Raw genomic sequence first — 15,985 nt, forward strand, 5'->3', positions numbered from 1 at the left:
ATTAACCAGAGACTCTTGAAGGTGAAATGTGCAGAATTCATGGGTTATTTTCCAAGAGAGACCCAATGGACCAATCGTGCAATTGGTTTGTGAAGGCCTCATCAGGCTCAGCTTAGAAAGGAAGGAAATCCCCTTACGGTGTGTAAAGGAAGAATCTTTGTAAACACAAGGTACCCTTTCATATCTGACTTCCCTATTTCTCTTCCCTGTAGCCAAGAAGCATGATGTTGACAACATCCTCTTTGAAATTATCACAGCAAATGATATCCACTATTACTTGCAAGCGGCCTCATCTGCAGAGCGTACAGAGTGGATCAAAGCAATTCAGGCAGTTTCTAGGACTGGAAAATGTAGACGAGCTGCCAAGAAGACAGACAACTGAAATTAATAACTTAAAACAGAAATTTCACTGAAAGAAAGCAATATCATCCAAAAAGGCATCCTAAGGCTTGTGGGCTTGGGGTGAGGGTGGGCAGTAGGATAAGGTACTACAATGCTATAGTGGGCACTAACAAAGTATCATTTTTCCACTTATGTTATGGTAATATTTTACTGAATTGTACTGTAGAACACGCCATAGTAGTGTGTGCTGGTAGTGAGGATTTCACCATTAACAGGGGACAGAGTCACATCACTGTGAGAAGCTGAACTAGTCACCATCCAGCCTTTGCTGCATTTCAGTATCTTGAGATATTTCAAAGTCTTCCCAAGACAAACTTTACACTTGCTTCTTTGCTAGATCTTTTTACTGCTTGTTCACCTATGCAAATGATGCCATAGATTTAGGAAAAGAAATCAGCTTGCTTGGAAACCTGATCCACTCCTTTATAATCCATCAGTATTAAGGAAGGGAAGAATGAAGACAATTATAGAACACCTTGTAGAAAGCAAGTACAACTTGATGTGATGATGGCTGCATGAGGAAAAGTTTGTTTCCACAGTATTTCAAATATGAAGCAATCTCAGTTTGAGTTCTTTCCCTCAGCTGATTTTGACCTTTTCTAAATTTCTCCACAAGAATCTGCTCTTGGACCATTCTTTCCCTTCATTTAGATCCCCAAAGCAGTTAGTAGGATGTCAGGTACTGCTGATTTGACCTGTATTTGAATTAAATAGGAAGGAGAAAGGAAAGGATCCACGGGTTACCTACTCAAACTACTGATTGAAGTGGGTTTGTTCAGGTTTTTCTTTTTTAACCTCCAGCAACATACTCAGTCCTTGGTTCTGTGCCTTAGTAGTATAAGAGAAACCTTATGCTTGCTGTAACTAAAATAAATGTTATTTGACAAGATCAGTTTACCTGATCAATCCTTATATTGTTTTCTGGCTGTATAAAGCTTCTAAGTCTAATTTTTGCAGGAGTTGAAATGAAAGTTTACATCATATTCTGCATGTAGGCTGTTCCCGATGCAGCCTGATGCTTCTGAGTGCAAGTAAACTTCAGAAGTTTTAAAACTCTGCTCCTTGATCTAATAAGGTGCCTTATCCTTAAGAATTCTTATTCAGATCTCTTTAGTCTTAAAAATAAATCTGGATCTAAAGCTTCTCTTCAACTCTGCTTAATTATACTTGTATCTGAGCTAATGAGCATGACGGTCTTTTGCTTTAGTAGTGCTTGTCACAAAGGAAACACAGCCTTTGAGGGACAGCAGGCTGACAAGACCACCGCATCGTCATGTCTATTTAAGACATCCAGGGGAAATCAGCTTCTAGCAGGCACTTCCTATATCTCACACAAGCTGACAGGGCTACTGAAGCCTGGTCTGTCATTCTGAAGGAAGAAAAAGACAGTTTGCTCAGCATGCTTTCTTGATAATTGCTTTGTGGTTGCTGCTTATTTTTGCTTTTGGAGCTCACTAACCCCAAAATACTCTATGGCACAGGAAAATAGATAAACCTTCACACAACCAAACAACGGAAGCTTGCCCAGCTTAGCAAAGAAGGGATGCAACTCCTAATTTTTAATAAAACTAAAAAGTTTTACCAGTCTCTGACCTTGTCATTTTTCCCTGTGCCCAATCAAGGGTCCATCTGCCCATGTGTGAACAGTATTTTCTCTGGTAGATAGATGATGCTAGTCAGTGTCTTTGTGGAAGAGCTCTGGTGTGTGTACCAGACTATAGCAATAGGGTCTCTAACCTGATAGGTAGTTCTTTTGAAGATAGGTCACACACAAGGGTTTGTGGGAGTCCCTGCTTCTTGGTGGAAACAGAAGAATTGGAAGTGTATGTCTGATGCCACTCTACCTACATTTCCTGCTATAAAGGCTTTCACTTGCCCAAGACTCATACCCGGAGTGGCTTCAAACTGTTCTTCCTTTTAGCCAGATACTTATGCATTTCTTGACATCAAGAATTAGCTCTGTATTCTAGGGAGAATGTGCCCTAGTCCATTTTCAGACAGGGCCTGACAAGAAAATCAATACATTTCACAGACCTTTTCTCTCTGATAAGATCTGCCCAAGGGATGAATCATGGGACAGAGTTATTATGGGGCTAGTTTTCAAAGACATTTGGTTTCCTAACTCATGGCAGTGCTTTTAAAAAGCAAAGTAGGTACCTGAATACCACCAGCAGTCTGACCTTAGGAGTTCTAAGTGAGATGATGACAGTTGTCACAATCCTTGAACTGAGTCAAGGAAGTTGCTAAGGAGAGAGCTACTGGAGCTAAGGTGGTGACTGACTATTGTAGAGAAACTAAATAGATGCTGTCCAGTTCAGTATTTAAAAGCAGCTACAAGTCTAGCATAGGTCATGAGGCCAACCTAGTTACTCAGAAGGCATGGAAGTGAAGAGACATCTATCCTGAGTACTAGCACAAGAGAAGAGGGAGCAGGCCTACCACAAGGCATTACTAATTGAAAGAGAAAAAACAGAAGAGCAGACCTTCATGTTTGTGCTTCTTCCATCTGTTTTCACCTTCTAACTATTTAAATCACAGTTCTGTGCACTCAGCAATTGATACATCAACATCAGGTACTTTTTTACTCATAGCAGGGATTAGTTCTTTTTTTTTGTAGACTAAAGGGCAAGAAAATAAACCATTGTGGATGAGGACTGTATTTATAATCTTCACTTACTGGAAGACTCGTATGATATAATATTCTATAAAGGTCCTCTTGGGTTTGTGTTTGACCTGCCACATTTCACACTGAGCAGTTTTCCCTCTACTGCAACTCTGACTGTGTACTTACTACAGTTAGGTTTTTAGGAATGTATATTAACCATTGCACCTATAAAAACACTCATGTAGGCACATGGCTCTTTCTTCCATGGTTTAAGAGAAAACATGGACAAAACCAAGGAAAAAGCAAACTCCATCACTGAAAAAATAACATCCATGAGGACTGCAACCACCCAACAAGCTTTCAGCCACAGGTGTTACTACTTATAATTAAACAAGCACTGCGTATGGAAGTAGTTCTCTCTTAACACATCTTTAGCAGTGGTTTCCAGGAGCTGCTTGTTTTCCCTATTCTGTAGCTTTCTTCTGAATGGTAATGTATTATTTTGTTGCTAAATGTAAGTATCTTGGTGTTGTTCTTTGTAATGTGCTGGTTTTGCTTTTTATTTGAGATTAGTTAACAGAAAGTGTTAAAGATCTACTGAAAATGTGGTTTTAGTAATAGAGCAGTTTATTGAGGAATCTTTAATCGAAGTGTGTTCATAAAGAGGAGGAAAAACTGTCAAGGCCTCTGAGGTATGATCTAGTGTGTATTGTCAAGCCTCTCTTTTAGCCAAAGTTTTCATTTGTATTTGTTCTTGTAGTGTTGCAGATCATTCTTCAGTGCAGCAATACTGCTTCTGTCTTTGAGTTCACCTTACTACAAATGTTAAACACCAGTAATTTCCTTGTTTGTGTGTTTGTTTCTAATTTGCTCTTAAATACTTAAGAAGTTATTTCAAGTTTAAACAACTTGCTCCACGGGGCTCTGGTTAGATGCTTTTTTACTGTTTGTAAAGTGCTTCTGTTTGTTCAGGCTTGGATAACACCAAAACTAAGAAGCCTGAAAGCTTCCCTTAAATAACCTTTTTGGTGAGACACAGAAACATTTTAGTAAATTGGGGGTGAGCTGTTGGTTTTTTTGTTCTGTTTTTCAGTTTGTACCTTTTAAAACTGTAGGCGACTATAGGAGGAACTTTAAAAAGCAAAATGAGTAGTTCCCAGTTCTCTGCCATTTGCTGGCAGTCAGTATTTCTGTGGGTGCCTTTAGTCTGTGATTTGAAAGTGCTTGTATATTTGCCTGTGTCCTTCTCATTGATGTATCGAGACCTTACCATGCTCAGTGTGAACTTCTGCGTGCAGTAGAAGGCAGGCTTCAAATTTCTGTCTCCTCTTTGAGTTTTCTGCCAGCTAACAGGGGAATGTGTGCTCTAGTCTTTTCATCTCTTTTCTTCTCACCAGCCACCTTTCTTGGAGGAGGTTCGGGGTTTGATAGCTTTGGCAGCCTGAGAAAACTGCATGTGCTATGCAATAAATAGTGCCAAGTTCCTCAGCCTACCTACTTGAATGTTTTTTAAGTAATGTTCAGTTTGTCCAACAATAAATAAAGTGGAATATAGGTGTTAATGATGCACCATGGTATGCCAGAGGTTCTTTTCAAAAACTAGGATAAGATAAAATGCAAGGCTGTATGCACAGCCTGTGGTTTGAATGGTTGTTTTCAGATTATACAATTAAGTAACTGCATAGTTAGATTATTTAGCCTGTAAAATGAGCAGTTTTCAGTGTACAAAGTGTCAGATGTTTGCCCTTTAACATCAGAACACAGGATGGATATCTCAGTACTGCTTCTTGTGACCAAGGTTGACAGCAAGGGGTCTTTCTACTGCTTTCTGACCCTTTCTCTGCTACCCAGGAGTGGGGCTCCTGAGTACATGTCTTGTATTTTCCGGTGTTACTTGTGCAGCACTAAGGAACTTGGAGATGACTTAAAAAGCAAATGGTTGAGGCTGGCTTAGTGTTCTGACTGGTGAAGCAATGGTGCCTTTCCAGACGACTTTACTTTGCCTGCCTACCACACATGTCTCCAGCTCCCTGAGGGAGCCTTTTTGCATTATAGAGCTTTTATAATGCTCCCACCAGGCTCCTACAGTGCTGGATTGTAGCCTGAAAAGAGGAGAGTGGAAACAGCTTCAGTAAGAGAATGAGACTTAGTCCAGGCCCATCTGAAAGATGAATGTGGCAGGGGGCTACCATGTGTGCTATGAGTTGTTTTTATTGCGTGGGATGATGATGTAACTGAAGTCTGAATCTGATGCATGAAGAATAATTTGAATGTGGTTATTTCATCACTTTTTGAAGGTATTTTAGGAACTGCTTTTCCTCTTGAGATGGTGGGGTGGAGATCTGCAAGCCAAGCAAGCAAAAAAAAACCCTTCAGAAATCTCCAACTGAAAACAAGGTTTTTCTTTTGTTGTTGCTCATGAGATTTGTTGAAACAGAGTTTCTCATTTGGCCTCAAAATAAGCTTTTCCCTCCTCCCTGGATTAGCACAAAGAACTTCCTGCTTCACATTTAAACCGAAACTGCGGCTTTCCACACTTTGTTTCTGGTTCTTGTAGATAGCTTAATTTTTTTCCTCCTTCAGTTTGGTTGAAGGGGAGAGTAAAACCGTGTGTGGAAGCTGAGGAAAATGCTGCTTTTCATACTTCATTGGACTTGCACTGTGAGTGTATTGGGGTGTAGTAAAACATTTCATCTTCCCTGCATAGGCTGCTTTTTTGTTTTCTAGATGGTAACACATTTCCCTCTTTTTCCATCCCTGAGAAAGGCCTGAGAAGGAGGGAGGAAAGGAACTGAAGGCAAATGCTCATGAAACTGGTGAATTCCTGTTCCATGCAGTTGAAAGGGAGGGGAAAATATGGTAGTAAATTTGAAAATTTGCCTTCGGTATGTCTCTCACCAACATGTGAGACCTCACCTGGAGTATTGTGTGCAGTTCTGGTGTCCTCAACATAAAAAGGACATGGATCTGTTGGAACAAGTCCAGAGGAGGCCACGAGGATGATCAGGGGACTGGAGCACCTCCTGTATGAAGACAGGCTGAGAAAGTTGGGGCTGTTCAGCCTGGAGAAGAGAAGGCTGCGTGGAGACCTCATAGGAGCCTTCCAGTATCTGAAGGGGGCCTATAGGGATGCTGGGGAAGGACTCTTCATTAGGGACTGTGGTGGTAGGGCAAGGGGTAATAGGTTAAAACTTAAACAGGGGAAGTTTAGATTGGATATAAGGAGGAAATTATTTCCTGCTAGGGTGGTGAGGCACTGGAATGGGTTGCCCAGGGAGATTGTGAATGCTCCATCCCTGGCAGTGTTCAAGGCCAGGTTGGACGAGGCTTTGGGTAATATGGTTTAGAGAAAGGTATCTCTGCCCATGGCAGGGGGGTTGGAACTTGATGATCTGAAGGTCCTTTCCAACCCTAACTATTGTATGATTCTATGTTGATTATTAATAAACCAGAATGATCAAGGGAGAGGAGGAGGGACTGGGGGTTGGCTAGTTTAATGAAAAAAAACCCTAAATTGAGAAATCTAAAACTAGATGTCCCAATTTTCCCAAATCCTCAAACCCAGAGATTAAAAGGACATTGAGAAATTTCTTAATGTATTGCCATTAGCCCCTTTCTCCTTATGAAATATACTAGAACCTATTGCAGTCTGATAAGAGTATCAGTTATAAAAATCAGTGTATAATCAGTCTCCTCATCTACCTGCTTCCACATCATAAGGAAAAGACTGAGAATCCTCTCTTGAACACTGAAGTATATTAAAAAAAAACCCAAGAAACTTCCCTTTTTATCCTTCATTGCTTCTGCTGTGTTTGTATGCAAGTGCCCTGCTTTTGAAGGCTGTGTCTCGCTCGTATGTGATGGTGAAAGTACAGTAACAGAGTCAATATGCATACATGCAATATTTGTTAATAATAGGAAGGTTTGTTTGGATCAGATTTTTTAACCCTCCTATGAAGTTTTCTGATTAATAAAAGGAACTATTTCATCATTCTAGTATAGAAGTGGTAAAATAAGGTTGGTTTCTTTTGTGGTTTGTTTTTTGTTTTTTTTTTTTTTTTCCTTTTTTAACTTAATATTTTTACTTGAAGGCTTCCACCACCCCCCATGTTATGTCTTCCTTCCACAACATCTCCTTTTTTCTTAAAGCTATTTTAACCTAAGCTTTCTAACATAAAAAGCAAGCATGTAGCTCTGCTTCTTAGGCATCATAGAGTGGAACTCGCATGCATAAACATAAATGCCTAGTGGCATTTTAGATGTGCTACGGCTTACCAAGTAGTATGTGGTCACCCCTTTAGAACAGCAAAAACTACCTCTCATCTCATACCTACGTGCTTTGTATAGATGTTTGGTTACATTATGGATATTAAGTGCTGTTATAGTCTCCTTATTTAAGTATTAGAGGAGCCCCCAGCATTATTGTCTCGAAGTACGCGTGTTGATAAAATTTGCATGTTAGAATGGCTTTAAAGAGCAGTATAATTAAGCCAAAATTGTCTAAAGACTAGTTAAAAAATAAAGGTGTCATTAGAAAAGTAGACTGGTTTGGCCAGCCACATGTGATGGAGCTTGAGGCAAGCTTCTGTTATTGGCTGTACTGTCAAATGGCTGTATATACTATATCTTGTGAAACCTAGGTGTTAGGAATGCCTAGCTAAGTTTGTACAGCACTCTTGTTCTTTAGCATTGTGACAGAAAAATGGCTATTGAAAATAGTCTCTCAGTTGAATAGATGAATAAAGTTCTCACAGCGTACTGTCATATTTCATTTATTAGCTGTAAGATACTGCTGATACAGAAAAATATTTTGCCTTTCTCAGCATATTTTTTCCCCTGTTAGGATTAAAGGCCTGAGGTGGCTGATTTGTTTGTTTGAAGTTCTTCCCCCTGTTCCCAGCTTGCTCAATCTATACCTGCAATTCAGCCTTCAAGTTGAATCCTCCAATAGGTAGCTGGTAGCATCTTGTGGTGTTTTCTGTTTGGTGTTCTGAGATCACTCAGACATTTAAAAGCAATATTTAGTGCTATGGCTAATACTTCGTATCATGGCTGATGGTGTTCTGTGGCATCTGGAGAAGTCTTTGTGTAGAGCTTCAAGTATCTGGCATCTCAGCCACAAAGCAACCTCTGCAGTCAATGCTTCCACATCAGCAAGCAATAGCTCCTTTGCCTGTTAACATTTTTAAGGGCCATGCATTAAAACCAGCACGTGCCATTCTAACAATATATTTAAATGTGGAACAAAAAAAGCTCATGTTGTACCTAACTTGTGTGCTTTAAGTAGGCTGGTTTTTATTCCAACCGCCCCTCTAGCTTTGTAAATCCAGGGTTGCTGGACATGGGTAGCAGTGTTGTACAGGACAGTTCTGAGAGGCTGCAGGTAACTGCTCCTACATAGAATTGTCCTCTAGGGTTTTATCTTGGTAGGTCTTCCAGGAGCTCTGAGTTTGCTGTCCATTACCTCTTTCCTTCTCCCCTTCTAGCCACAGCTGTAGCTTGGGTTTTTCTGGTTTACCATAATAGCTGCAATGGGTCTAGCCCTTAGCAGAGGCCCCCCCAAAAAAAAACAAAACCCAAACCGAAACCCCACTAACCCTCAGTTTTTAGCATTGCTGTGCTGATCAGAAGCAGCTGCTGATGTGGTGTTGAATGCAGCAGGTGATTCCTTCCAGGGTTTTAGGGACAGACATTTCCAAACAAGTAATATGCTGAAAATCAACCATGAAGTTGCTTCAGCAACTCCTGCGAATCTGATAGGCCTCTACCCAAGTTCATTTGGAGAGAAAATAATAACACCACGACTACCAAAATCCTCCCATCTGTATGCTTTTATGACCCTTCTGTCAGCTTTGGTGGGCTGAAGGAGCCAATCCTGGTTCTGAGACCAACTATTCTGTTTTCAGTTGGGATAACTCTGCCACTTGGTACCTTTTAGAGATGACAAAGATAAAGACCAGGGACATATGTGCCAGCCTATCAGCAGAAACACTTCTTTTGACAAGATTAGCTTGAGATTTGAGTGGTCTAATGAAGAAAAGTCTATGGTGATTAATCTCGTGCTTTCTTTTTCGTTTTGTGTGACTGTTAATGGCAATGGCCCAAAGCCACATCCTGCACTATGGAGCAATAAAGCCACACTGTCAGCTCCTCCCTTCAGAAATGGAGCCCTGCAAAATGGAGTAGTCGCAAGGAAGGTTCCAACACCACATTCGGTTTTGGAAATACAGAAATAACATACTCGGGTTGAGCTTCAAGGCTGGGCATTTTGATGTCCAGCTCTGTGCAGCAGCTTGGGACTTTTTATACAGCAGGGGAGCTTTTTTTCATACCAGAAGCCTGGCTGTTTTAAGCTCATGTTTAAGCCATGTGCGGTGTGTGAGTTGTGAGTGGAGGACATCCTAATTGCTCCGCACCACATAAGCTTCATGTGCTCTCTCAAAATGCCTCTCTGTCTTTGGAAAGCTGGGTGGCAGAATGAATGGCAGGAAGGCTGTGTGACTAATGGGATGCCTTAGGCACCTTTCTGCAGCTGACTCCTTCTGAGTAGGAGGGTGGAAGTGGTGTGTGAGTGCAGTGGGAAGGTCAGTGGGGTTTGCTAAAGTAGAACTTGCCACTTCCTCAAAAACTTGTGGGTAAGAGCTGGGCACTGAAGCACAAAAAGGGTTTCACCAGCCACCTAGGTGTGAGGATAGCTGGAGTAGCAGGTGAGCTTTGAGGGTTTGTGTGGCCTTGGCTGCTCTCTGGGGAAGGATACCTATGCATCAGTGCTAATCTAGGGCCAATACAATCTTCCCGTTGCTGCAATTTCTGCGGTTTTGATTCCGAGGTAGGAGAGGAAAAAGATGAACCTAAACTACGTGGTGTAGGAAGTGCCATTGTTTGGAGTGATGAATGCTGTTGGGGTGTCTTTAAGGGGAAGGGAGCACATCCAGCCTGCAGCAGAGCTGAGAGGCTGAGTAGGTGGTGCAGGGGCAGAGAGGGCTAGAACAGAAGACCAGAACTGAGGTAATGAAATTTCCAGGGGGAATGAAATCCCTTAAAGGAGGGGCTCAGCATGGGGAGAGGGGAAACAATCTTTGTTTTAATGACTACTTGTCCTTAAATACTTGGGTCTTTTTCTTTCAGGAATAGATTTTTCATGAGAAACTTACACCACTGCTACTCCATGTTTAAAGATCCAGGCCTTGGCTGATTGCATAGCTGAGTGTTTAATTCCTTGTGTGTTTAAAGAGGTACAGCCACCTGATCTGGACAGAGGTAGAGGGCATGACAGATACTGGTGATTCCTATGCTCATATGAGAAGGGGGAAAAGCTACAGCGAAGTGCACAGTGAAACAATTCTGTGTTAGGATTTATACCAGAATAATTATCCTGTTTAAAAATTGTATCCTGGGACATGATACATGAGAACTGGCATATACATGATAATATACTGACATATACATGACAAATACAAGGGAACTGACATATACATGATAATATACTGACATGTACATGACAAATACATGAGAACTGACAGCTGAGGGGCAGGAAAGGAGCAGGAAGAGGGGATAGATGTCTGGAAGTTAAAGACTGGAGGTAACAGGAAGCTGGGTGAGAAGGGTGAGGAACTAGATCCATGATTGTGCACTTTTCCTGCCTTATAAATAAGAAATTGGGCACTCCTGAGGTGATGAGAATGCACTGCTTCTATTATTTTCTTCTTTATTAATTTATATGCACTGTTTTTTTCACTTCTATCTCTTAAAGTCAGGGTAAAAAGATAATGTAAGCAGGCGGTAAGGCAGCACCTTCAGTGGAAAAACTGTTGTGCTTAGGTGTGGTGTGTGTTGGGATTTTTATTTGAGCTAACTAGATATAAGGTAAGAGCAGAATTACTACTAATAAAGGAAGCAGTGTTTGTAATTCATTGAGAGTTGTGCTGCATCCACTATATTTGGGAATGTTCTTTATTCTGTGTTACACTTCAGCCATGTTTGGCAGCAGGGTGATATCAGAAGCTTCAGTGAATTTTGGATGCTGCATCCATTTTGGCTAATGCAGTAGTCATTTCCCAAGAATAGTGTCAACTCTTTTGGCAGTAAAGGGAAATATCATGCATCTTTATACTACCTAAAGCAATGGGGTCCTGATATGGGGACTAACACCTATAAAGAATGAATTGCAGAAGATGCATAAGAAACAATATGCAGTCATTGCATCATGTCACATAATATTGTAGCTGGGAAAGCTCTCTTAATTAGATATGTTACTCATGATTTAGAAAAGGTGCTGGTGCTTATGAACTGAAAGTCTGTTCTAATGGGGAAAATGTAGGAGGCTAAGAGAGGTGGATCAGTTTTGATGAAATCTGTTGAATGTTAGAAACTAGAAAAGGGAACACAGATAACATACTGTTCTTGGAAGCATTTTAGAACTACCAGTTTCACCTGGCTGTTCTGTTTCTTCCTTGGCCTGTAGAGATGGGTGCCTACAACAGCCTGTGAGCCCACACACTTGCAATAAAGGGGAGTAAAAAGTAAAGATATTTACACCAGATATTCTGCAACAGTTAAATAATGGCGAGCAAATAAAAATGGGTAAGTTGTAAGCAAGCTTAAACTAACGGTTTTGTTTAACCATCAGCATCATCGAACAAAAAACCCCAATATTGGACGGTAGCCCAGATGACCATGGTCTGTATTTTCAGAACAGAACTGCTCTACTGCTCCATCTAGCGTTTTTTGGCTCTGTTAAAAGTCAGGGCCGGATCTAATTTAAATAAACCCAGTATCTAACAGGGGCCTGATCTAGTGCCATTGAATTTCATACTCATGACATTTCTCTCCTTACATTGCCAGGCGGTCCTCTGCCAAAGTCCACAGTAGTTGATTTGAAATCACTTCACATTAACTAAATTTCATAAGCATGGTAGAAATCTTGTGTCCTCAGCATAAAAAGGGCATGGATCTGTTGGAACAAGTCCAGAGGAGGGTCACAAGGATGATCAGGGGACTGCAGCACTTCCCGTATGAAGATAGGCTGAGAAAGTTGGGGCTGAGGGGTGACCTCATCAGTGTTTACAAATATGTAACCGGTGCGTGTCAGGATGATGGAGCTAGGCTTTTTTCAGTGATATCCAGTGATAGGACAAGGGGCAATGGGTGTAAACTGGAGCATAGAAGGTTTCACATTAACATCAGGAAGAACTTCTTTACTGTGAGAGTGACAGCACTGGAACAGGTTGCCCAGGGGGGTTGTGGAGTCTCCCACACTGGAGATATTCAAGGCCCACCTGGACAAGTTCCTGTGTGATGTACTCTAGGTTACCCTGCTCTTGCAGGGGGGTTGGACCAGATGATCTCTTGAGGTCCCTTCCAACCCTTGGGATTCTGTGATTCTGTTCAGCCTGGAAAAGGCTGCGTGGAGACCTCATAGCAGCCTTCCAGTATCTGAAGGAGGCCTATAGGGATGCTGGGGGGGGACTCTTCATTAGGGACTGTAGTGATAGGACAAGGGGTAATGGGTTAGAACTTACACAGGGGAAGTTTAGATTGGATATAAGATGGAAATCCTTTCCTGTTAGGGTGGTGAGGCACTGGTATGGGTTGCCCAGGGAGGTTGTGAATGCTCCATTCCTGGCAGTGTTCAAGGCCAAGTTGGACAAAGCCTTGGGTGACATGGTTTAGTGTGAGGTGTCCCTGCCCATGGCGGGGGGTGGGGTGGGGTGGGGTGGTTGGAATTTGATGATCTTACAGTCCTTCCCAACCTTAACTATTCTATGATTCTATCTTCCTACAGAGAATTCATCCCAGACTGGAGACTCAATTTTGTAGGAATAACTCCAGCAATAGGGACCTTCAAAGCGTTTTCCTGCTTAATTTACTCTTTAGTGCAAAGTAAGTAGGGAAAGGTGATATTCAGATGGCATTGTAATAAGTTGGTTTTGTGGCGACTTCCATGTTGTACAATGTGACAGGCATCTCATCGTCTACTAGCAGCATTTTTTAAAGTCTGTACTAAAAATCAGTGCTGGTAAAGCAGGGTTCATGTGATGGGAGATGCAGGAAAAATCTAAATTTCTGAATGTTTTTTAGCATAACTACAAAAATATATGAAGTTGTGTTATCTCTCGTGGTTATCTGAGTTGTTTTATTTAAAGTAGTAAATTCTGCTCTACTCCTCCTCATGCAAATGACTGAAGCGCAGAGAGGCTGTAAATTACGTGGCTGCTTCAGTCCTGCCTGGTGCCTGGATCTATCAGTTCTAATCCAGAAATCCCACAGTGGAAATGCTGCACTACTGAACACTGACGCTCTTCAGTGGATACAGGTTCAGAGAAGGGCTCTGTACAATGGGGATATTCAGCTGATCCTGAGGTGGCTGCCTTGTCCTTTTCTTTCCAATGTCTGGATTTGCCCCTTCCCCAGCCTGCCTTCATGGGCTCTCATGTTGTGCTGCTGGTACAATACGCTTCAAGTCAAACACACGTTTTTTGTTAAAAGTCATCTCTTCCAACATAAAAAGTGCAAACTGAAATAAAAAGTGCAATCAACACCTTTTTGACAATACAGCAGAACATTAAATTTACACATACAAAATAACAGAATATTTAGTCTTAGAATTTTACAGAAAAATAATCAGATAAAGTGCAAATAAAAAATATGCGTAACTTTTTTTTTTTATAAGCTTTCATCATATGTTTACAAACAACTGATTTTGAACAGCACAATATTTACAGTTTGGCAGTCTGTGAATTGTTGACAGAAGGTTCTGAAGTTGCTGGAACAAGAGGTTCTTAAGTTGCTAGAACAAGCACTGGTTTCTCATTTCTCAAGTTCTGCTTCCAGGATTTCTCCCCATGTGTCAGCGTCCATGGGATACATGCTTTTCTCTGGCAGGCTGTTCCGTGAAGGAATGTTGCTGTATTTCCCACTCAGCCATTCTTTCTTCACTTTGCTTTTCCAGTAGTTTCTCAGTAACGTGATCTGATGGAAAAACAGACAGCGCAAGTCTTGGAAATGAACTGATTTCAGCTGCATTCAATGCAAGTAAGTTTTTGCATTGGAAGAATGCTAGAAAAAGGATTTGAAACATGTCTTTGGATATCTAGACTAAGCCCAGGAAGGTATGCTGCTACCAAGAAGCAGACCTTCATCTATTTCCAACTTTTCTGTTCTAAGTTGGGTGGAGAACCACTTCTTGCCTTAATTCTTTGAAGGTCAAGATGAAAACCCTAAACCAGGAATTCATCTTCCTTACTCCTTAAAAGAGATGCCTTTCACTTTCTCTTCCTATTGAGGTTACTTGTGACCTTTAACTCATTTGGGCTCTTAATGCAGGCTGGCTGGTTTCTTCTTTTCAGCCTTTCAACCTTTTGTTGCAAGAAAACTGTCTTCAACCTTTTAGTGCACAAAGATGCTGATTCTGTGTGTTTGTTCTCCTACTTCAAATCCCCACCAGGTAAGATAGAGAATCAGTACAGGTAGTTCTGGAAATTCCTGTGCAAGAGTAGGAAGATCTGTGCATTCAAAAGGCAACCACTACCTGCTCATGGCTTTGCCTCATACTGAAACACCTCTACGTGTGAGAGTACAGAACTAGGTTGTTTTGGGTTTGGGTTTTCCTTTTTTTTGCTGCTGCGCCTCTCTTTTTACCCCTCCATGGACCCCCTGCTCTTGAACACACCAGCTAAAACAAGGTGGGGAATCACGCTCTAGCTGGTCCAGAGTAGTAACTGAAACCTCTCCCTTCCTGATCTACTTCAGCTTGCAGGCTGTGACAGATCTTCCAGTGTGATCAGCTCTGAACTCCTCAGAGCAGCTGTGACTGGGAGTGTGTGTGGGGAGAGTTTCAAAACAGCTTCTCCTTGTTTCCTTGTCTCTACCCTGATTTTTATTTATTTATTTATTTATTTATTTATTTTCCTCCTGGATGCATGTTGCTTAAGGTGTACTGAAGCAGAGCTATCCAAGATGCAATTCTGGGAAGTCATTCCTCACCAGAACTATTCCCATCAAATGCAACCAGAGAGCACATACTGCCAAGTGGGGTATGTTGTCTTCTTTTACCCCCCCAGCCCTGCCTACAGGAATGTGGGCTTTCTTCCATGCTAGGGCTGTGCAGACTTTGATGTGATGAGTCACAGAACCATAGAATGGTTTGGGTTGGAAGGGACCTTAAAGCTCATCCAGTTTCAATCCCCTGCCATGGGCAGGGACTCCTTCCACTAGAACAGGTAGCTCAAAGCCCTGTCCAACCTGGTTCTGAAAAGTGCCAGGGATGGGGCTGTGTGGGGTGGTGAGGACTAAACGGAGCAATCTCAGCTGGGCAGATGTGGTCGTGGGCAGGAAGCAGGTCAGCCTGGACTTATCCCTGTGTGCATTGTACCAGATGTCCAGCTGTTGGGATGCGCTACTGAGCCACGCTGTGATTACAGCGGTTCTCCCATTACCCTGCGACAGATGAGCTCTGCTGAAGTAATGTGACACGCTTTTATTGCCAATCCCAGAAGCCTCGACGCTGCCGACACGACGTCGCTGGCGTTACCTTTACCTTCCAGGAATATCCGTTTCCTCGGTCGCAGTCGATCTCCCGCTGGCACACGGCCCGCACGCTCAGGCAGTGGTGTCTCCATAGGCGGTCGTTGCTCTCGATGACGCGGTGCCAGCCCTTGCATGTCACGGACGCGTGACACAAGCTCTCAACATCGAGGTCGCTGAAAATCCGGGAGCTGACCTCCGGTGGGAGGAGAGCCACGAAGTCAGCCGGGCCCCCCCCTCCTCGGCCGGAGGGGAGGAGCGCGGGTCCGGCGGCGGCAGCGCGTTCCCCGTCCATCCCCTCAAACTCGGGGCGCGGAGGGCACCCCTCCAGTCACCGCGGGTTGCTGCGGTGATCCGCGGCCCCCGGGCCCTGTTCCGCGCCCTCCGGCATGGCGCTGACCCAGCCCGCCGCCGCGGGGGTGCCCCTGTGTCTTGGGGTGCCGGTGTTTGTAT

At 42.6% G+C, this 15,985-nt stretch overlaps 2 protein-coding genes and 1 long non-coding RNA gene across 6 annotated transcripts in view; 1 reads left to right on the forward strand and 2 right to left on the reverse strand.

Moving 5' to 3' along the window:
- PLEK (pleckstrin) overlaps window positions 1-10,152 on the forward strand; it is a 24,820-nt gene extending 14,668 nt beyond the window's left edge. The window contains exon 9 of one of the 4 annotated variants that reach the window (XM_061356261.1): window positions 10,136-10,152. In XM_061356261.1, the coding sequence (XP_061212245.1) occupies window positions 10,136-10,137 (2 nt within the window). In that variant the 3' untranslated portion in view covers window positions 10,138-10,152. Of the gene's footprint in view, window positions 1-212; window positions 462-10,135 lie in introns of those variants that run through there. The other 3 variants (XM_061356260.1, XM_061356258.1, XM_061356259.1) reach the window with 3 other exon arrangements.
- LOC133213777 (uncharacterized) lies at window positions 7,765-13,782 on the reverse strand. The gene is made up of 2 exons (XR_009725887.1): window positions 13,730-13,782; window positions 7,765-8,180 (listed from the first exon to the last, which is right to left on the reverse strand). It is a non-coding gene; the product is annotated as an uncharacterized LOC133213777 (long non-coding RNA).
- A 3-nt stretch (window positions 13,783-13,785) lies between these two features.
- Window positions 13,786-15,851, reverse strand: FBXO48 (F-box protein 48). The gene is made up of 2 exons (XM_061356262.1): window positions 15,546-15,851; window positions 13,786-13,978 (listed from the first exon to the last, which is right to left on the reverse strand). The coding sequence occupies exons 1-2, from the start codon at window positions 15,825-15,827 to the stop codon at window positions 13,817-13,819; spliced, it is 444 nt and encodes a 147-aa protein (XP_061212246.1). The 5' UTR covers window positions 15,828-15,851; the 3' UTR covers window positions 13,786-13,816.
- Window positions 15,852-15,985: the final 134 nt, after the last annotated feature.

Source organism: Neopsephotus bourkii, unplaced genomic scaffold (genome assembly GCF_033783945.1).
Source record: "Neopsephotus bourkii isolate Nb327-2 ecotype Australia unplaced genomic scaffold, CSIRO-AGI_Nbou_v1 NB_845, whole genome shotgun sequence".
NCBI lineage: Eukaryota > Metazoa > Chordata > Aves > Psittaciformes > Psittacidae > Neopsephotus > Neopsephotus bourkii.

Coding starts and splice junctions, on each gene's coding strand:
- FBXO48 (XM_061356262.1), bottom strand. CDS start 15,827: ATGGACGGGGAACGCGCTGCCGCCGCCGGACCCGCGCTCCTCCCCTCC. Junction 13,979..15,545: donor GAAACGGATATTCCTGGAAG/GTAAAGGTAACG, acceptor TTTTTCCATCAG/ATCACGTTACTGAGAAACTA.